General features: G+C 42.0%; 1 protein-coding gene across 1 annotated transcript in view; it reads right to left on the bottom strand.

The window, feature by feature from the left end:
* Nucleotides 1-23526, bottom strand: part of LOC122788396 (zinc finger protein 850-like) — a 1059174-nt gene that overhangs the window by 203617 nt on the left and 832031 nt on the right. The window contains exon 8 of the mRNA XM_044055467.1: nt 18064-18088. Within this exon, the coding sequence (XP_043911402.1) occupies nt 18064-18088 (25 nt within the window). The remainder of the gene's footprint in view (nt 1-18063; nt 18089-23526) is intronic.

Here is a 23526-nt window from a genome sequence, read left to right as displayed (position 1 = left end):
CACACACACACACACACACTTTCATGCATGCAAACATACATTCATAAACACACACAGAAAGAAACGCGGCGCGCACACACACACACACACACACACACACACACACACACACACACACACACACACACACACACGCAAAGTGCTGTGAAGCGGCGGATTCATTTTTTAGCAGGCGTTATCTGTAGATTAACACCCTGCTAGAGAACATTCATTCTCCAATCAGCATGTGATCACCCTGCTAGAGAACATTCATTCTCCAATCAGCATGTGATCTCCCAGTTGCCCATTTCCTTTCTCCTCTATCGGCCTGGTGAGAGGGACGTCAGTCTATCTCCCAATGGAGTTTCCAATTACTAGAATGCTGGATTGTGCGGTGTCTTGCCTTATGGGTTTAGAAGCAGAGGCTTTAGGAAAGGAGTCTGTATGTGTTGAAGTGGAAAATGTTTTGAAAGCGTGCATTCGGGGCTGCTGAGGGTATATATTATGTGCACTTCATCCAGGAGTTCTTTGGGATTTAGGAAGGTTACATTTAAGTGCCTCATCATATGTGGATTTATTGGTCTGCTTGGAATTGTGTGTGATGCATGCTGTGTGTGTACTACTGACAACTTAATTGACATTGGGAGTACTTTTATGTGAGAGCTTTGCCTCCGGCGACATTGTGTAAATACATCTCTCACATACCATATCAGTTTGTTTGAGAATTAAGTGGCAGTCATTAAATATGACACAATTGGTACATTGCCTCAGGATGCCCATATCCACCAAGTTGGTAATGGAGATTGTGGGAAAGCTCATATCCACGGCAACAGGCCCTTTTGTATTGACTAAAACAACATTAGAGTATCAAAACTTGTCAGATACATTTGGGAAGCCTGGCTAGGCTTAAAGCCCGCTGGAATGTTTATCCTAGTAATCAGCTGTAAATGGCAGGAAGCTTACTAGTCTAAGACCCGGCATTTTTATGTTGGGAATATGCAGTACTTATACTGATAGCTGATAGATGTTTCTTGTACTTAAAAATGTAACGGTTGAACATTTCATCAATGTGTAGGATATATATCCGTTTTCTTTTATTTACATGGAATTGTTTATATTTGCTATGCTCACAGTTTCCTTCACAATTAAATTACTTCATCATAGAAGGGAATTGCCTTTGTATGCTGCTACTGGTTTTAAAACAAAATCAGACTCCCATTTGTGTAGGAAATCTCTCTAACATCCATGGATTGTATTGCACCAGATCTGATGCTGTCTTTTTTTTAGGGGGAAATTTAACTTTTATAGAAACATAAAACCAGGATTCTTAGATCGTAGACTTGGACTTGTTCAACTTTTATCATTGTGAAGCTTAAACTGTGTACAACAAATAACTAATAACAAAAGCAGATGCACTTTCAGTTTCCTTCTGTTAGTCTACTCGTATAAAACATTTCCATTTCCCTGTGTAGCTGCATCACATCTGTGTGATTACTGGTCTCCATCCTATTGTAAGAACACTGTTTGGGGGTTGGAAGTTTAAATTTAACACGGACTGCTTTACTGGACGAGTTTTCGGTAACATTGCTCTTGGTATCAGATTAGTAATGTGATAGAGAGCAGCACATACCGTGACTACAGGACAGAGACACTGCCACCTGAGACATCAGCAGCACCTTCTGGTCAACAAAACGTTAAAGAAATCCAAGCTGAAGTTATGGACTACCTACACAGTGAAGGATTTAGTGTAGAAAAATCCAACACAGGTGATGTCACAGCATGATGGAACAGAACAAGGATTCCCCAAACTACGGAGAAAGAGATGGAATGGGAAGCATCTGATGACTTGTCATATGACGATGCTCCGGAACCTTCGATAGGAAGCCAGTACAAAAGTTCAGCTGGAGCTGCACAGCAAGGAAAGGAGCAGGAAACAGCGGTAACTCTGATGTAGGCAATATTGTAGAATGATGAGCCAATGAGTTCCCATACGAAGGAGCAGCGGATGATGCAGGATGCAGTTGAACAGGATAGGTCACAGGAACGTGTTCTAAAACTTTCTGTAGGATGTCTGCAGGAAACAGAGAGCCAGGATGTGCTCTCACTTTAGAGGAAAATCTAAAGGAAGAGTTGAATGATTTAATAGACATGGACAGATATATTATAACTGATGAAAGAAGTAGATTACAGAAAGTAAATAAGACCCAAAATGTTACAAGTCTAATGAAACAGATGAACACAGCAATCAAAACTATTAACAGAAATTCACGCAGTTGTGCAGCAGTTAGCGTTGCCTCAAAGCAAGAGGTTCTCTGGGTGGATTCTTGGCTGGGGTGCCTTCTGTGCAGAGTCTGCGTGCCCTCCCTGCGTTCATGTGGGTTTCCTCCAACATTCCAAAGACATGCGCCTAGAGCATTTCTCCCCAAGCCTCCACTGAAAATACGCTCTGTCCTAGTTGAACTCTCCCAGTCAACAAATGTTAAATAAATAAAAAATAATTAATAACAGCAGTAAATAGGGTATTTTACTTGCAGCTAAATTAATAACAGACAAAGTCTTGCCACAAATACACAAGGCAGTAAGGGAAAGGGAGGGAAGAAATCAAATGCCAACATGGAAGCATTGAATAGAGGAAAAAGTATAAATCAATAAAGACAAGAAGTGTCGCTGTTGAAGACTACAGAAAAGGGAACAGATGAACAAAAATACCTAGATGGGTGTGGTAAAAGCCATGCACAGTATCAGAGCACACCAGGATGTATCATACAGTATTGCAAATATCAACACAGACATAAAAACATACAAGATATGCAGATAAATATAAAGGAAAAGTACAAAGTAGGCAATTTACTGATGACCTAAAAAAGTGTTACAGAGAAAGAAAGGAAAAGGAATAGAACCACCACCAAAAAAGAAGAAACAGACGCATTTTGGATAAATATTTATGGAGACCATGTGGAACATAATAAAGATGCTGAATTGGTAGAAACATGGAAAGAAACAGAAAGGAGTTCAAATATACAAGATATAAAATGGGATGAACTAACAAACAGCCAGAGAATTTGAAACTAAATTAAGAAAAGCTTCTAACTGGAAAACCCAAAGCCCAGTTGCAGCACCTAACTTCTGGCTAAAAGTATTAATATCTTTACACAGAGATTTAGCTCCGAGTAAGAATTAATTATATGCGCATTCCGAACTGACACCCTGGTTTACAACAGGAAAAACCATACTTCTGCTGAACCTGTAAGCTATAGACCAATACTGCCTTCCAATGATGTACAAACTATATACTGTCATTGATTCAGCATTTAGAAGAACACTCAATCATGGCAATGGAACACAATGGTAAAAAAAGAAAGTCATATGGAACTAATAACCGTTTGTTCCTAAATAAAGCCATAACAGAGAATTGCAAAAAGGGCAAGAATCTAAGCATGGCAGGGTGAGATTATAAAAAAGCATATGACAGCATTCCACATTCATGGAAAGGAGTTCCTACAGATGTCCAACGTGATTTACCATGAAAACATTGGAAGACAGTTACACGAACTTTGGAAGGCCGAATGTCACTCTTCCACGGTGACGTGACATCCACAACAGCGAAAGCACGTTAGCATTCGCTGTTGTGGATTTGTTGTTTTGAATGGAGATTGCACTATAGTGGGGATCGGGTAATTTACCATTTCTCTCACGGTCTCAGAGTTTGTATATATACAAGTAGCAGGGGGTATAGGTGGACTTGCTCCCCTGCAAATGTTAGCAGGACATAACCAGAAGACCATGTAGTTTCGGTAAAGTCAACATTGCCGATTGTCAACTTTCCTAAATTACTACATTCAGTGATGTGGTCGTTCAAAATTTGGATTTTACGACATTTAAAGTCGGGTAAGTAATCATGAGCACAAGTATGTAAACCGTACAAAATACGCCCTCCATTGATCAGTTACATTACAGTGACCATGGCATACGCCGTCGATTATTCACATTACAGTGACCATGGCATACGCCCTCCATTGATCAGTTACATTACAGTGACCATGGCATACGCCCTCCATTGATCAGTTACATTACAGTGACCATGGCATACGCCCTCCATTGATCAGTTACATTACAGTGACCATGACATACGCCCTCCATTGATCAGTTACATTACAGTGACCATGGCATACGCCGTCCATTGATCAGTTACATTACAGTGACCATGACATACGCCCTCCATTGATCAGTTACATTACAGTGACCTTGGCATACGCCGTCCATTGATCAGTTACATTACAGTGACCATGGCATACGCCCTCCATTGATCAGTTACATTACAGTGACCATGGCATACGCCCTTCATTGATCAGTTACATTACAGTGACCATGGCATACGCGTCCATTGATCAGTTACATTACAGTGACCATGGCATACGCCCTTCATTGATCAGTTACATTACAGTGACCATGGCATACGCCCTCCATTGATCAGTTACATTACAGTGACCATGGCATACGCCGTCGATTATTCACATTACAGTGACCATGGCATACGCCCTCCATTGATCAGTTACATTACAGTGACCATGGCATACGCCGTCGATTATTCACATTACAGTGACCATGGCATACGCTCCATTGATCAGTTACATTACAGTGACCATGGCATCGCCTCCATTGATCAGTTACATTACAGTGACCATGGCATACGCCCTCCATTGATCAGTTACATTACAGTGACCATGGCATACGCCCTCCACTGATTATTTACATTACAGTGACCATGGCATACGCCCTCCATTGATCAGTTACATTACAGTGACCATGGCATACGCCCTCCATTGATCAGTTACATTACAGTGACCATGGCATACGCCGTCGATTATTCACATTACAGTGACCATGGCATACGCCCTCCATTGATTATTCACATTACAGTGACCATGGCATACGCCCTCCATTGATCAGTTACATTACAGTGACCATGGCATACGCCCTCCATTGATCAGTTACATTACAGTGACCATGGCATACGCCCTCCATTGATCAGTTACATTACAGTGACCATGGCATACGCCGTCGATTATTCACATTACAGTGACCATGGCATACGCCCTCCATTGATTATTCACATTACAGTGACCATGGCACACGCCCTCCATTGATCAGTTACATTACAGTGACCATGGCATACGCCCTCCATTGATCAGTTACATTACAGTGACCATGGCATACGCCCTCCATTGATCAGTTACATTACAGTGACCATGGCATACGCCCTCCATTGATCAGTTACATTACAGTGACCATGGCATACACCCTCCATTGATCAGTTACATTACAGTGACCATGGCATACGCCGTCCATTGATCAGTTACATTACAGTGACCATGGCATACGCCGTCCATTGATTAGTTACATTACAGTGACCATGGCATACGCCGTCCATTGATTATTTACATTACAGTGACCATGGCATACGCCCTCCATTGATCAGTTACATTACAGTGACCATGGCATACGCCCTCCATTGATTATTTACATTACAGTGACCATGGCATACGCCCTCCATTGATCAGTTACATTACAGTGACCATGGCATACGCCGTCCATTGATTATTTACATTACAGTGACCATGGCATACGCCCTCCATTGATCAGTTACATTACAGTGACCATGGCATACGCCCTCCATTGATCAGTTACATTACAGTGACCATGGCATACGCCCTCCATTGATCAGTTACATTACAGTGACCATGGTACACCACTTGGAAGTTAATCCATAACAAAGGACAAATTATTATCCCATGGATAAAAAAAATTAAAGGGGATATTTCAGGGTGATTCTTTGTCACCGCTTTTGTGTTGTCTTGCTCTTAACCCATTAAGCTGTTTACTTAACAGATTAGGTCTTGGTTACAATTTATTTTCTAGGAAATAACCTTGCTTAAACACTTCCCCATCTACTTTTTGTGGATGACTTAAAATGGTATAGTTCATCAGATGTTGAGTTGAAAGTACAACTACAAGTGGTTAAAACCTTCTCAGATGATACAACAATATCATTTGGTCTTTATAAATATGCAAAAGTGATGTTTAAAGCAGGAAAGTTGCAGTACCAAGAAAATATCAATGTGGGACAGGAATCTGATACATACGAGCTTGAGCAGGAGTGAGTGTATAAATGTTTGGACATTGAATTAAGGATCAGCAATAAAACATGAACAAATCAGAATAAAACTCAGCAAGGAATACTTCAGAAGACTAAAACTAATACTGAAAACAGCCTTGACATCTAGGAATAAAGTTCAAGCTATAAACCAATTTGTACTTCCTGTTCCAACTTATAGTTCATAGGTTCATAGGTTCATACTAGGCTAGCTGCCCTAGGGCATTTATAAGCCTAGCCAGAGTTGTGTGGCTTTCACCACCCCTTAGGCTGAAGAATACTATACCCATTAGTTTGCCGTGCCTCTGTCCAGCAGTGATACAGAGATGATCCCCGGGGTAAACCTACGATCTCCCATCCACTGGTCAAGATTCCTCTTGAACAGAGCCAGCGAAGTGCTCCATCTCACATGGACCGGGATTCTGCTCCACAGCATAGGGAGTCTCTGGGTGATGAATCTGTCCCTCCAGCACGTCCTATTTATATCCGTGTTGAGGTTTAAGTCTCTTGCTCTTGTGGCTCTGGTGGATTTGGATTTTTTGAGGTGGAGCATGTCCATTAATTCCGGGTTGGACATGGCCTTGTATGTCAGGCACAGGTCACCTCTGAGCAGATGGTATGCGACTGAATAGAGCTGGAGTTTCTTCAGTCGGGCAGCATATGGCATATTTTTGAGCCCCTTTATCCTTTTGGTGAGGAACTTTTGGGGTCTTTCCAATTGCTGCAGGTGTCGGGTAAGATACATTCGAATGGGGCATTGTACTCAATCACTGGTCTGATAAGTGAAGAGTACAGGGGAACAATGACCTCCCTTGATCTGGATGTGAATCCCTTCATAATCAGGTGGGCAATGTAGAAGGTCCTCCTAACCACTTTGGCAATGTGAGCGTCAAAAGAAAGGTTACTGTCAACTTGGGTCCCCAGGTCCCTGATAACCTCTTCTGTGCTTAATGGATTGCCACCTATGTGGTAACTTGGGGTTACCTTGTTTTTACCAAAGGGTATGACTATACATTTTTTGGCGTTTAGCTTAAGGCCATGGCTCTGGCACCAGTTATCTGTTTCTATGAGACCTCTCTGAAGGATATCTGTGTCTGATGGATTTTCAACCATGGCACCCAATTTGCAGTCATCTGCAAACTTTGTCAGCCACAATCCTCCTAGGTTTGCCTGCACTTCTGAAAAGTAGATGCCGAACAAGAGGGGGCCCAGGACTGAGCCCTGTGGGACACCGCTTGTGACCGGCTTGGAGTCTGACATGGCACCAGCAACTCTAACCCTGTGGGTTCTGTCCTTGAGCCAGTTTGCAACCCATCGTGTGACATATGGGTTTACATTTAAGCTGGTGATCTTTTCTATGATACCCGAGTGGGGTATTGTGTCAAAAGCTCTTGCAAGGTCAAGGTAGGCTGTGTGAACTGCCTTACCCTCATCAATGGCCTTGGTGACCATTTCAAACAAGTCGACCAAGTTCAAGAGGCATGATCTGCCCTTGACAAAGCCGAATTGGGTAGGCTCCAATGTCTGTAGGTCCCCTATGTCTTTATTTATGAGTTCCATTATGATCCTCTCCATAGCTTTGCAGACCAGGCTTGTTAAGCTTATGGGGCGGTAATTACCAGGGTCCGTAGAAGCACCGCCTTTGTGGAGTGGGACCACAGTTGCCGTACGCCACTCTTTGGGTACGTATCCTGTGGTAAGGCTAAGATTAAACAGCAGCCTTATGTGTGGGTTTAGTTTCTCATTGAGTTCGTGTAGCACACAGCCGGGGACACCATCCGGTCCCATTGATACTGTGTTTTTAGCTTTAGAGAGAGCAGCTCTCACCTGGGCATTTGAGATGATTGGGAGGCTACACTCTGCTGGGATAGATATTTCTTCTTTTGGGGGGGAGGGAGGGGAGAAAGTTTCACTGAACCTGTCTGCAGTATGTTTGCAATGTCTGTGGGTTCAGTGATTTTTGTATCATTTTGGACTAATTCTGAGCATATCTGGGAGTTTCCACCCAGATTTCTAACATAGCTAAAGAAGGCCTTATGATTGTCTTTTGAGTCCTTGGCGATTTTTCTCTCAAAGTTGGCCTTGGATGATTTTATGAGTGATCGTAGTTTTTTACTAGTATTGATCAGAGATGTCTTCCCTTTTAGGGATTTTGCTCTATCTTGTAGTAGCTTTCTCCTCTTGTTGTAAAGTTTGTTTATGGCTGGGGTCCACCAGATCGGGCGCTTGCCTTTGGTGGAAAGGGTCTTGATTTTATTTGGGATTGCTTGATCCATGCAATCCTGGAGGTGCTCGAGAAAGCATTTGTAAGGGATTCAGCAGCGTGGGTTGTGGTTTCCAATGGCTCAGGGGCCTTGAAGGATACCACACCAGTCTTAAGTGTGAAGTTGGCTTTTGAGAAGTTCTTCACTGTGGTCTTTTTGTTGGGGTGGGGCGGGATGTGGATCTCCAGTGAGATTAGTTTATGGTCTGATCTCACCAATGAGGGATATACTTCCGGTGTGGAGCATTTTGACCCCATGTTTGTGATGATCAGGTCTAGTATATTTTCACCTCTTGTGGGAATGGTGACAAGTTGTTCCATAGCATTTGAGTTTATGAACTCCAGGAACCTTTGGGCTAGGGTATTGGGGCTTGAGTAATGTTCCCAGTCTATGTTTGGGTAGTTGAAGTCACCCAATATGATGGTGTTTGGTGAGATATTTATACTCTCCAGTGTCTTCAGGAAGGCTGTGCGGGGCTCCTGAGTTTGAGAGGGTGGCCTGTAACATGCTACAAACTGTAGAGCAGTTTTGCCTATGGTTAACTGCACCTGAATGGTCTCTGATGCTTCGTGAGTTGCCACCAGCCTGGAGGTGTGGGTATCCTTGATGAATATGGATACACCCCCTCCTTTTGTGGTACGGTCCGGGTTTTGGGGCCGGAACGCATGATATGAGGTAAAACCTGACAGTGCCGGGGTGCTCTCAGGAGCCTTGAACCAGGTTTCAGTCACAGCACAGACATCGATGTTCTCCATACTGAGGAGGGCTTGAGGCGTGCATCTTGAGATTTAGACTTCTGGCATTGAGCAGCATTACCCTTAGTTTTTTTCCATTATTGTTTTCTAGGGCGGTGGGTTTAGAATTTGAGCCTTGTCTAAAAAAGGCACTATGGGGGTGGCAAGAGCTTTTGCCAATATCCGGAAACCCAGGGGTGACAGGTGCAAGCCGTCCCTTGCGAAGCAGTGTGGCTTGTCAAGCATGTCATTCCAGGCAGACAGACATTGGATCCCCTTAGAATGACACCAGAAATTAAGCCAATTACTAAAACTGATCATTTTGTCTCTGTATTGTGGCATCATTCTTGGTGAAGGTAGGATACTGCTCAGGGTCAGGGTCATACCAGCCTGGGCTACATAATCTGAGAGCTCCTTTATGTCTCTTTTCATGTAGTCCAGGGAGGTACGTCTCAGGTCATTCACACCGGCATGGACAATGACTGAGTCATACTTGTACTTGCTGTGGAGTGACCCGAGTGCTTGTGTTATGTGGCGGATTCTAGCGCCCGACAGGCAGCTTACTGTGACCCTCTCCTTGTTCAGTCTGGTGAGTGGGACGTCAGTGTGTCTGACTATGGAGTCACCTATGACAAGTGTGTCTGGCATTGTGTTTGGCCTTGAGGGCTGTGACTGATTTGCACACTGACTTTGTGATCTATGTGTTGCTTGTGTTATGTCATGAGGTGGCAGTTGTTTGGGTGTCTGCTTTAGAGGCCTCTGCTGTTTTGGTAGATTTTTGATCAGTGCCTCCGAGTATGTCTTTGTGTGTTTATGCGTTTGATTTGTAGTTGTGATAGTTCTATGTGAGACTGGGTTTATGGTGTGTGTGGTTACCTTCTCCTCCTGTCTGGTTTTGCCAGTCCTGAGTTGAGAGAGCTCAGCCTCCAGTTTGGCTATATAGTTGCATCTCTCGCATGTATTTGTGTTTTGTGGGAGGAGAGGGTTGTCTGTGTACATGAGGCAATTGTAACATTGCCTCAATATTCCCAGATTCACCAGCTGAGCAGGAGAGGACGCTAGCAACTGACCCTTTGACATGCTAGAAGAAATGAAAAGTTTGCTGTGTAACTGAGTCAGAAAGGACCTATAGGGAAGTGGGTACTCAAGGGGGTTTTAAGCTAGTGAAGTACTTTGCATAATATAGAAGTGCTTTACCTGACTAAAAATGCTTTAGGAACAAGTGCTGAGCTTTACAGATACAGAATAGACTGTTTAGATTACAAGTAGAGCAGTTCTAAGGGAAAAAATGAAGAGCAGACTTTACGGAGCCAGAAATAGTTTAACCGGCGCTGCCCGATGGTGCTCTAGTGGCAACTCCACGCTAAATGCAGAAAAGGCAATAAGTCAGTAGTACAGGCTAGCACACTTTAGTGGGCAGCCAAACAATTAAATTAAACAGCAAACAAACACTTTTCGACTTGAATTAGACTAATTTCGACTAAAATGTACTTTAAGTGCAGATAATAAAAAATGCAGTAAATAACTATGAAAACAGTTAAAGCTTGCTCTAGGTAAGCAGTAGAAGGTAAAACAAATATAAAAAACAGCAGGATACTTAATCAGGAAAGCAGTCGCTTTTTTTCAGTTCTCTGTAGCCAGGAAGACTCAACAGGACCACGTGGAGCTGTGTCTGAGCAATATGGCTTCAAAAAATGCCAGAGGCAGATTTTAACCAGGGAACTTCAAAAGAGCTAGAAATGGTCCAAAATGACCAATTACTACAGCTTCTTGTGCTGTGGTCACTTCCTCAAGGACAGGTAGGCTATTCAAAGCTCCCCACTCCCACTGGTGAGCTAAGAAACTTCCTTCTATCCAAGTAAGGCAATGGACAACACAGGAACTACAACACAGCCCAGGATACAGCAAGGCCTGTAAACTGGTCTAACTAGTTTAGGAGAGGCAGGAAAACAAGGAATATTTTTTTTCATTGTGGTGTGAGTGACTCGCCCGAAAAGGGATTGGATCACTTTGACAGGAAAAACAAAAAAAATGCTTCACACTTATAAAAACATATATAAAATTAGTATATACAACAACTGTACATTATATGGTCTGAAAGAGGTATGGGTCTCCTTGAAACTGATTACATGTACAGATCTGCAGTTCTGAGAATGCATACATATCTTCTGACCTCATCAGATGCAAACGTAGTAAATGTTTTTAAAACATGAGGAGAGGAAGTCTAAGATATCCTCTCTACTTAGTTCAGTAGAAGCATTCCATTGAAAAGTGGGAATTGAAATCAAACCAGAAGTAGACAAAAAAAACAGACAGCAAGTGAATGTGCCAAAAAACAAAAGAAACAATACAAGAAGGATCAGATGAGAAGGCAAGAAATATAGAAAAGACATAATTATAGTGGCAAGTATAGAGACCTCCTGGCACAATCTCACGTTGATCAGGATTTCACCCAGGAATGCCCAAGGAGATGTAAGTGGATATCAAAAGAAAGGTTAATGATGGCAGAACAGGACAGTGGACTATGTACATGCTGCTTTACAAAGTCCATTGGACATGTGGGCGAGACAGACAAATGTAGGTTCTGAAAAAAAAAAAAAAAAAACCTGGAAACAGTGCCACATCTTCTTGCTGGATGTGATACACTCATGGCATAAACCTGGAAACAGTGCCACATCTTCTTGCTGGGTGTGATACACTCATGGCATAAACCTGGAAACAGTGCCACATCTTGTTGCTGGGTGTGATACACTCATGGCAGAGGGCCTGTGTACTGAAGGCACAATAACGCACCAAGACTGTTGCACTGGAGATTGTGCAAACATTACAATATAGACGTAGCGGAGAAGCAGTGGAAACATGAACCACAAAGCATTATAGAATGATGAAGTGTATATCACATGGGATCATCACTACCAACAATTCAAAAACAAACTTCTGAAAACCAGATGTAGTAAGTAGTCCATGAAAAAAAGACTAAAGTAGCACTGATCACTGAAATTGCTACAAGTAGAGATTACAATGTCTCGCAAAAAAACATAAAATATCAGGATTTGAAGACAGAAACAAGAGTAATCTGAAAAAAAGATGCCCAGACAATTCCAAAAGTAGTAGGAGAAATGGATTTAATAAAAAATAATCTACGGCTGTATTTAGATATGCTACCGATAAATGTAACTGTATGAATCGCAGAAGGAAGCAATTCTAAGCATAATGAGGGTGCTGCGAAGAGCACTCTTGGCTAATATCAAAGACTGATACATCACTAATTTCATGAACTTTTATTATCACCTGACTAAGGAATGGGTTCCATTCCTGTCATGGTATTATAAAGTCAAAAGTCCTGTATAAATTAAAAAAGCAATAAGACACTGTGTATATAAAAACAGCTTGCTCAAGTTTATGTTACTAATGACAAGTTTGCACTGGAAGGCACTGTACTGAAGACTGCAGTGCACAGTCTAGGTTACTAATGACAAGTTTGTACTAGAAGGCACTGTACTGAAGACTGCAGTGCACAGTCTAGGTTACTAATGACAAGTTTGCACTGGAAGGCACTGTACTGAAGACTGCAGTGCACAGTCTATGTTACTAACGACAAGTTTGCACTCAAAGGCACTGTACTGAAGACTGCAGTGCACAGTCTATGTTACTAATGACATGTTTGCACTGGAAAGCACTGTACTGAAGACTGCAATGCACAGTCTATGTATGTTACTAATGACAAGTTTGCACTGTAAGGCACTGTACTGAAGACTGCAGTGCATAGTCTAGGTTACTAATGACAAGTTTGCACTGTAAGGCACTGTACTGAAGACTGCAGTGCATAGTCTAGGTTACTAATGACAAGTTTGCACTGTAAGGCACTGTACTGAAGACTGCAGTGCATAGTCTAGGTTACTAATGACAAGTTTGCACTGGAAGGCACTGTACTGTAGACTGCAGTGCATAGTCTAGGTTACTAATGACAAGTTTGCACTGGAAGGCGCTGTACTGAAGACTGCAGTGCATAGTCTAGGTTACTAATGACACGTTTGCACTGGAAGGCGCTGTACTGAAGACTGCAGTGCATAGTCTAGGTTACTAATGACACGTTTGCACTGTAAGGCACTGTACTGAAGACTGCAGTGCATAGTCTAGGTTACTAATGACAAGTTTGCACTGTAAGGCACTGTACTGAAGACTGCAGTGCATAGTCTAGGTTACTAATGACACGTTTGCACTGGAAGGCACTGTACTGAAGACTGCAGTGCGTAGTCTAGGTTACTAATGACAAGTCTGCACTGGAAGGCACTGTACTGAAGACTGCAGTGCATGAAATTATTTTTGTATTATTCTCAACTACCTGTTTTACTATGAAGCTATTCCATCTGGGTTTTTCCTGAAGTTGGTCCATTGTGATCAGTGCACAACCACAGTAAACAAACAAAAAGATAAAGATACTAAATTATCCCCTTCTGCAGCTGACAACTTTGAAGCTTACCTTGATGGGACAGGTGTCACAACCTAATCCAGTACTGTTCATTTGCAGTAACCTTTAATGCCATTCACCTTCCAGTCTCAAGATGGGTTAGACAGTCCAAAAATGAGCATTAATTTTTTAAAGAAAAATATTTTTACCTTCATTGTTTGACTCCGTGTAGATATGGATTTTTTTTTTTTTTACTTTACTAATTTGTGGTTTTGTTCCTTTCCTGATGTACAATGCATGCTTGCTCTCCATACAGATTTGTTGACAGTGGTGGGGATGTACAATGCATGCTTGCTCTCCATACAGATTTGTTGACAGTGGTGGGGATTTGGACTCCACAACCTCTATACCTGACATAGGTTGGTACTAGGCTATCGGCCCTAGGGCCTATACAAGCCTAGCCATAACAATTCCCTGGCTATTTCTTCCCACAGTATTTACTTCCCTGGACCCCTGTCTAGCAGGGCGACTGACATGGTCCCTGGGGTGAATTTCCTATCTCCCATCCAATCATCAAAGTTCCTTTTGAAGAGGGCCAAAGAGGCGCTCTGCTTGACATGTATGGGCAGTCTATTCCAGAGTCTGGGGAGTCTCTGGGTCAGGAACCTATCCCTCCAGCATGTTTTATTCATTGTGATGACAAGGTTTAGATCCCTGGAGCATGTGTCTCTGAGGGATTGGGATTTCTTTAAGTGTAGCATGTCTCAACAGCTCTGGGTTTGACATGGCCTTGTATGTTAAGCAGACATTGCCTCTGAGTAGACGATATGCTACAGAGTATAGCTGGAGTTTTTTTAAATGGTCAGCATAGGGCATCTGTTTAGGCCTGTGATTCTTTTAGTGAGGTATTTCTGTGGCCTTTCCAGTTGTTGCAGATGTCTTGAGAGGTACATACCAAATGGGACATTGTATTCTATAATGGAATATTTAATGGCAGCAGTGGGATTCAAACTTCATCCGCCTATTAAGTAAACTATTAGCACCAGTTTAGATTTAAAGTCCATTGTATATAGGAAATAAGAAAGCTGCATCCTGACTGGCACAACAAGGTGAAACTCAGGTGCTGAATCAATGACAATTCATCAAAAAAACTGTGATGGGAGGTTGGTCACAGTAAATTTCTTTAGATTTACAGTACATTCTTTAGATTTCTACCAACCAATATGGTTTTAAAGACAATTTCCATCATCCCTGTCACCAAACTTCACCACTTTGCGCACACACCCTCCTCCCCTGCTTTCCACAAGCACTTTTGAAGTGCACATTAATCTACAAAAAAAGTGTCCTTTAGCAGTTACATCATAAAATGCATAGCACCAGACAGCTGTAAGCCAGTGCCAGCAGCCTGGATACTGTTATGTCTGAATTTTTAGTGTAATTTTCAGAAACAGTTTAATGACAGCCTGCCTTGCTGCATTTTTCTAATACTGCTATTTTTTTCAAACTATCTGATGAGATTGTAGCTGCATTTTTCAGTGTTATTTCAACAAATGGTTTCATGAGATTTGCTGGCAGAATAGGGGAATGTTTAATTATTTTCTTGGTCTTCCCTTACTTACAAGACTGTATCCACAAACTCTAATGTTCAGACTGACAAACACCTGATATCTCTTAAGCAGTCTAATAATTACATTCAGATAAACGTACAAAGATAGGATATGATCCCTGATTGTTGATAAGATGTATGCATTACAGAAATTAACACAACACACACACAATGAAAGACATTAACAAGCACAAACCAAGTTGTGATGACTATTAACTGATGGACACCATATTTTCAGTTAATACATTTGCATATCAACACACAATGAAAAACAAACATTCTCACATGGACATATCTAAGACAAGGTATAGACCTTGTCTGCTTCAAATTTTACACTTTAAATTGCTCTCATACACACACACGCACACCCGCAAAATGAGATGTGGTCACTTGACAAGCATTACATTTTATTCATTAGAAATAGAAACAGCTGCACACAAGCACAGGCACAGAAGACAGGCTACAGAAGCAGACCCAGGAGTACCTAGGATATTTTGGGACTGTACAACTTCCAGAATGTAGCCACCTATACACCCCACCAATGTGCAGGTCCCCTCCCCTAGACAGTATACCTTTCAGTACTGCAGAAACTACATGCTAATGGTGGGGGCTTTAGCAAAATGGCTCATTTAATCAACTACACTGTGTGGAAAAGAAGGCCATTTAATAGAATATGTAACTACATTACAGATTGTTTTAATATAAATTGTAGAGAACATCACTGCACGGCATACACCTGGCTAAACCTCTGCACATACAACCACAAGTATACGCATAAGCAAGAACACACCCACACACAGTTCTGCAGGATCTTTCAACATTAAGAATTTCTTATACAAAGTCAGTCCCTGTTTCTGTCTCCCAACACTACAACTTGTGTTTTTCTCCAGAGTTTGTAAACACAATATTAAATGATATCTCCTCAAAACAGGTACCAGTCTCCTTCAGCTCCATGCGTTCTACATTCCTTCACTGCAGCTCTTGAAGTGTATGTATCACCAAACACCACAGACTGGTGTGTTTAGCGTTGCAACCTGCTCATGCACATAAAAGCACCGCATTTGCTTGACAACCAGAGAAGAATATAAGCTTAGCTAGTCTGCTCTTTCGGCTCATACAGTACTCTTCCTCCCTTTCCTTACTATTCTTCCCGTCACTCTTTCTTCACCTGTCCTATGCCCTCTTGACAGATTCCCCGAATCCCTCCAACCCCAGCATCACCTCTAGCATTCCACTGTAAGGGTCCTCAACACCATCCATGAAGTTATTCTTTTTAGAAATGCAGGGAGCAGTTAATCCATTCTATCTGCTGCTTGTATTCCCTTGTTATCCCTCTGTCCTTCCTGCTCATAAAAACCCTTTTACATTTCCAGGACTTTACATCATGTCTCCAACCCCCATATATTCTAATCTGTAGTAAACAAAGCTCCATTTTCATTAGTCTCTGGTCATAACCTTACTCTTCCATCTTATGTACAGTATAATGCTAGAAACGCAAGCAATACCTACCCACAAAAGCAACCACTCCCTTACAGCAGGGCTGAGTGTGCACTGCATCTTAGTTTTCCATTTATTAACATGGTAACACTTTTCAACTGCGACTCCATCTGCAAACCTAAATAACACTCATGAAAATTTAATAAACCAATCAACCAGCATGTTTTTGGGGAGGAACAGAGAACACCCTGAAAAGCCCATGAGGATGCCAGGAAAGCATTTAAACTGTACACAGTGACCAGAGGTCAGGAATGAACACCAGACTCTAGATCTGTAAGACAGAGAGCTTAGCCCCTAAGCTACTGTGCTGGCCTAAAGCACCCCTTACAAATGAATGTTAGAGCTTAGCCCCTAAGCTACTGCACTGGTCTAAAGCACCCCTTACAGATGAATGCTGGAGCTTCACCCCTAAGCTACTGCACTGGTCTAAAGCATCCCTTACAGATGAATGCTAGAGCTTAGCCCCTAAGCTACTGCGCTGGTCTAAAGCACCCCTTACAGATGAATGTTACAGCTTAGCCTCTAAGCTACTGCGCTGGTCTAAAGCACCCCTTACAGATGAATGTTAGAGCTTAGCCCCTAAGCTACTGCTCTGGTCTAAAGCACCCCTTACAGATGAATGTTAGAGCTTAGCCCCTAAGCTACTGCGCTGGTCTAAAGCACCCCTTACAGATGAATGTTAGAGCTTAGCCCCTAAGCTACTGCGCTGGTCTAAAGCACCCCTTACAGATGAATGTTTCTGATCCTGTTTCAGTCCTCAGTGCTGACTTTACTGTGCTCAGTGCTGACTTTACTGTGCTCAGAAATACAAACTTTGTACAGAATACAAGGCTACAAATACAAACATCTACCATCTAACACCTGCAGAGTGAGTGTGTGTGTGTGTGTGTGTGTGTGTGTGTGTGTGTGTGTGTGTGTGTGTGTGTGTGTGTGTGTGTGTGTGTGTGTGTGTGTGTGTGTGTGTGTTTTCAGTCTGTCTTAATGTCAACATTATGGTTCTAAACCTAATTCAGCCTCCAGCACTAACTGCTGATTGAGGAGTAATGTCTGATGCTGCGCACAGAATATTGGACTAAAATCACAAACATTACTAACCTAAAAAAACACCTGGTCACATAGTTTTCAACCTCTCAGCACCAGAAACAGGGATAAACACAAAAATATTCAAGACAATCATCAGGGACACTTTTTAGATATTAATAAAACCAATTTAGAAAGTTGACAAACAAAAAGTATGTGACATAACATGCATTTCCTGAAGTAAAATAAGTCATTATTTTTTGTTTATAAAACACACCTTTTACTCAGAGTACCACTTATTTTATAAGGAGCAGATCAGAATTATTAACCTAAATAGCGATAGCTGAAATTTATCACAGGTCCCTAGATGAAACACTATGTGAGCTAACATCTCTCACCTCCAGCTTCATGATTCTTCTGATCCTGTTTCAGATTGCTGCTCTCAAGGATACAAAGTCCTGCTAGTATTTTTACTTTGGAATCCACCTACCAATGCAGTATAAATGCAACATTAAATACAGATTCCTAACTTCCTCTAGTCCGACACTAAAATGGGTTCCTACCACATGTTTAATCCCTATATTAATATTCATAGACTAGATACTAATAAAGGAGAAAGAGGAGGGGCTTTTGAATAATTAATGAGGTGGGTTGCCACATGCATTTCACTTTGTGAGGGAAAAACGCTGCATTTCACAAAAGCCTTCAACTTCTTACTATGAGAATCAAGGATAAAGGTTTCAAATCAGGGATATTTCTGTAAATGATAGCTTTAAAAGGTGACATAATAAGAACAGTTGAATTAACAATCATTTTCAGAAATAAATATCTGTAGCTTTAATGGCTAGCATTATTTGTTGACTGCAGTCCATAATCTTTTTATAAACAATCACCACTTTTAAGAACAACATTTTGACCTAAAATCTAAGATAGCCCTGAAATTCAGGGGCATTTGACAAGTGCTGCATGTATTTTAACTTCACTGTGCAAGACACTATTGCACTGCATGCATTGCAGATATGTTAGTTACCTCCCTGCTACAATTTAGGCATACAATTACAATTTTTGGCTTCAAATTTAACCTTGCTCTGCTTAAATTTACTGCTGAACTGATTGACTGATTATTCTGAGTCACTTAAATAAAAGAAAAAGATGTTTAACTTATTCTGTGTGGGGTCTTGTACATCTTCTTTGTTAGAGATCAGTGCTGCAGCAACCTAAGGTACATGGGGCGTCCTGTCAAGGATCGTTCCCACATAGGCCCACCTCCAAAAGGTTTTTGGGCATGCCTCATGCACTGTAAGTTGCTGCTTGTGTCAGCATGTAGCATATAAAGGGCATCTAAGGTGCCAAACTTTAACATTTTCTTGTCACGAAATTGTACAGTATATTTCAGTACTTTGAAGGCCCACCATCAGCCTACTTTCCAGGCTGGTCTGAATATCTGTTGGGGACTGCATTTGTTTATTTACTTATATTTACATTTTATCTTTCTTTTCTTGGCTCAGGCTTACTACATGCAACAGTGCTAGTCAGTTCTTTGGAGCCAATACAGTTTCTCTGTATGGAGGACTTCTTTTTTTCCTGGGGCTGCCTTTCTTCGTTGTCATTACAGTCCACTGTTTTGGGCTAGAGTTTACTTAGTTGCCCTTCCCAAAGCGCTGGGTGATATTTCTGCTGTTTTGTTAAGAATTCAGTGGATTTGCTCTTGCAGTGTTTAGTAATTTTTTCTTAGTCCTGCCCATGTTAGGGCTTCGTTGTCTGGTTTACTACGAACATGGACACTTAAATCATTTCCTTCCTTCTCTGGTCGACTAGAAAAGACGTCTTAATAAGGAAGTTTTTCCTTTTCAGCCCAGCTTGTGTACCTCAGTTGCTGATGAGTGACTCCACTGTGTCCATGAGTTGTTCATCAGACCATTTATATTCCTCTCTGTCCCTTTAGTGCTGCTCTTACTCTTTTGTCCTTGTACCGCAGTACAAGGACAAAATGATTGACTTCAACAATTGGCTAAGCTTCTGGTGTCATTCTAAGGGGATCCAGTATCTGTCTGCCTGGGGCGACATGATCGACAAGCCACGATGCTTTGCCAGAGATGGCCTGCACCTGTCGCCCCTGGGATTCCGGATACTGGCTAAGGCTCTAGCCACCCCTATAGTGCCTTTTTTAGGCAAGGTTCAAATGACAAATTCACCACCCTAACAGGTACAGGCAAGAAGAATCTGAGGGTATTGCTACTCAATGCTAGAAGTCTAAACCTCAAAATGCACTTTCTCGAGGCACTCCTTAAAATGGAGAACATCAACATCTGTGCAGTGACAGAGACCTGGTTCAAGGCTCCAGAGAGTACCCCTGCATTACCAGACTATAATTCATACCACACCTTTCGGCCAGCTAACCTGGACTGAAACACTAAAGGCGGAGGCGTGTCCATATTCATTAAGGATATCCACACCTCCAGGCTAGTTGCTCAGCATAATGCATCCGAGATTATCCAAGTGCAACTAACTCTGGGCAAGACCGCAATCCAAATTGTAGCTTGCTACAGATCCCCCACCATGCCCCAGGATTCCCACTCCTCATTTCACACATACACTGGAAAATATTAGGTTACAACCTAACACCCTAATAATGGGCGATTTCAACTACCCTAACATTAACTGGGAAAACTACTCATGTACCAACCCTTGTGCTCAACGTTTTCTGGAATTCATAAATTCCAATGCCATGGATCAACTTATCCACACCCCCACCAGGGGCAGCAATATCCTAGACCTGGTTATTACCAACATGGGCAACTGGTGCTCCACACCAGAGGGCAATTCCTCGTTGGTCAGATCCGACCATAAGCTAATCACCCTAGACATCCACATCCCTCCTCCACCCCCCATTAGGGAAACCACAGTAAAAAATTTCTCCAAAGCCAACTTCATGCTTCTTAAGACAGAAGTGGCAAACTTCACAACACCCATGCTGATGGACAATAGAGGTATGACTGCTGAATCCTACACAAATACACTTTATAAGCACTTACATGAGTGCATGGATTGTGCAATCCCTAACAGAACCAAGATGCTATCCTCCAAAAAAAGGAAGCCAATCTGGTGGTCCCCTGCCATAAACAAACTCTACAACAGAAGAAAGAAACTGTTGCACAAAAGAGTAAAATCCCATGACTGGAGAAACTCCCTGGTCAGCTTCAGTAAGAAGCTGAGATCCCTCATAAAATCCTCCAAAGCTAGTTATGAAAACAAAATTGCCATTGATGCTAAAGACAACCACAAAGCATTCTATACCTATGTCAAGAATGTCAATGGCAACACTCAGATCTGCTCTGAGTTACAGCACAATGGCACTAAATATACAGAACCAACGGATATTGACAACATCCTGGCAGATAGGTTCAGTGCTAACTTTACCCCTCTGTCATCCCCTAAAGGGCCCATCTCTATACCAGAAGAATGCAAAGTTCCTGTAATCGCAGCTGCAAAGGTAAAAAAACACACTATCCAAAGCCAAGAACACAGCATCAATGGGACCTGACGACATCCCAGGCTGTGTTCTACATGAACTACAGAACGAACTGGCACCCCACCTAAGTACCATGTTCAATCATAGCCTCACCTCAGGCTATGTGCCCACTGAATGGCACACAGCAACAGTTATCCCACTCCACAAAGGGGGAACCACTACAGACCCCGGAAACTACTGCCCCATTAGCTTAACGATCCTGGTCTGCAAGGCTATGGAGCGTATCATCATGGAACTTATAAACAATGACATTGGTAATCTCCAAACTCAGGTCCCTACCCAGTTCGAGTTTGTAAAAGGCAGATCATATCTCCTAAACCTGATAGACTTCTTTGAAGCAGTCACCAAAGCCGTAGATGAGGGTAAGGTGGTTCACACAGCCTATCTAGATCTCGCCAAGGCTTTTGATACCATCCCCCACTCTGGAATTATAGATAAACTCACTAAACTAGGTATAAATCCCTATGTCACAAGATGGGTTGCCAACTGGCTCACTGACAGAACCCACACTGTGAAAGTAGCAGACTCCAAATCCAGCTTCAGACCAGTGACAAGTGGGAGTACCACAGGGTTCAGTCCTGGGTCCTCTCCTATTTGGTATCTACTTCTCTGAAGTACAGGCCAACACAGAAGGTCTTTAGCTAACAAAGTTCGCAGATGACTGCAAACTAGGAGCCATAATAAAAACTCCAAAAGATGTGGACATCCTACAAAAGGGCCTTGCTGAGACAGATACCTGGTGTCAAAGCCATGGCCTCAAGCTCAATGCCAAAAAGTGCATTGTCATTCCTTTTGGTAAAAACTCAGTACCCATGAACTACCACATAGGTGGTAGTCTACTTAACACCAAAAGTGTGATAAGAGACCTTGGGACACAGGTGGACAGTAGTCTCGCCTTTGAAAATTTGGGCCAAATGGAGATACCATAGAATCAGCTCTGATTTTCTTCATTTTTGCCAACTTAGAAATCTTACAAAAAAAGCTATAATCTCTGACAAAAAACTACTACTATGAACTTCAAGAAACCCATTTCAATAAACCTAAACAATTCTGGTCTTCTATCAACAAACTCCTTTCACCTGGAACAGCAAAAACTCCCTCCCCTCTAAACGCAGACCCAGATACCCCTAACCATACTGCAAACGGTTTTAATTCCTTTTTTATAGAAACCATTCAATCTCTTGCTAGACAACTGAACACCAATAACTTTTACCCTCCAAATAACCTAATTGACTCCCCCCACAACTTCACTCTTCAGCCCATCTCTACCTCTTTTATCTACAAGCTTATTCTTAAACTGAAACCCTGCACCCCCTCTGCTGACAAACTCCCTTCTCTCTTTCTTCAAAAGGCTGCTAAACAGATTGCATACCATATATCTATACTCATAAATAGGACTATCCAAGAGGGAACCATACCAGATATATGGAAAGTCTCTCATATCATCCCACTACACAAAGGTGGTAGCTCTATTGACTACACTAACTTTAGACCCATTGCTCTTCTGTCACCCCTAGGAAAAATCATGGAGAAATGTATCCATCAGCAACTTGTACAGTATCTCTCTTTACACAACATTATAGCTAACTGCCAACATGGCTTTAGACCACACCATAGCACCTCCACTGCCCTCCTTTCCTTTGTTGATACCATCAACAACTATCGTAACTCCAATCTTTTCTCCTCTGCTCTATTCATTGACCTCTCTAAAGCTTTTGACATGGTGAACCACTCTTCCCTTATTAACATCCTTGAATCCCTGTCATTTGATAACCTGGCTATTAAATGGTTTACTTCTTATCTAAGCAACAGACATCAAGCCGTTCTTTGGGACAATCATATCTCTTCCTTATTGCCTGTTTCTATTGGAGTCCCGCAGGGCTCCATTCTTGGGCCACTTCTCTTCTCCCTTTACATAAACGATCTTAACACCGTAATCCCTCAAGCTACCTGCATCCAATACGCTGACGACTCCACTATTATTTGTTCAGCATCTACCTCTTCAGAGCTACTCTCCATAACTCAAACTACCTTCAACACTGTAGAAACTTGGTTTACTAGACGGTACCTCCTCCTCAATGCTAAAAAAACTAAACTTCTCCTCTTCACTCCTACCACTCGAGCCTCCCCATTAAACTTCACCATCTTGTCAAATGACACCACTGTCATCTCTCCTGACTCGACAACTAAACTGCTAGGAATAACCATTGATAACAATCTCACTTTTGATCAACACATCAATAACATCATCAAAACAGTTAACAAAAAAATAGGATCGTTATACTGTATTAAACCATTTCTTACACCCTCTACCAGAGCTACTATCGCC

Source organism: Protopterus annectens, chromosome 13.part0 (assembly GCF_019279795.1).
Source record: "Protopterus annectens isolate FY-2018-M chromosome 13.part0, PAN1.0, whole genome shotgun sequence".
Classification (NCBI taxonomy): Eukaryota; Metazoa; Chordata; order Ceratodontiformes; family Protopteridae; genus Protopterus; species Protopterus annectens.
The sequence above is the reverse complement of the archived record's forward strand: the minus strand, read 5'-3'. Positions and strand labels throughout refer to the sequence as shown.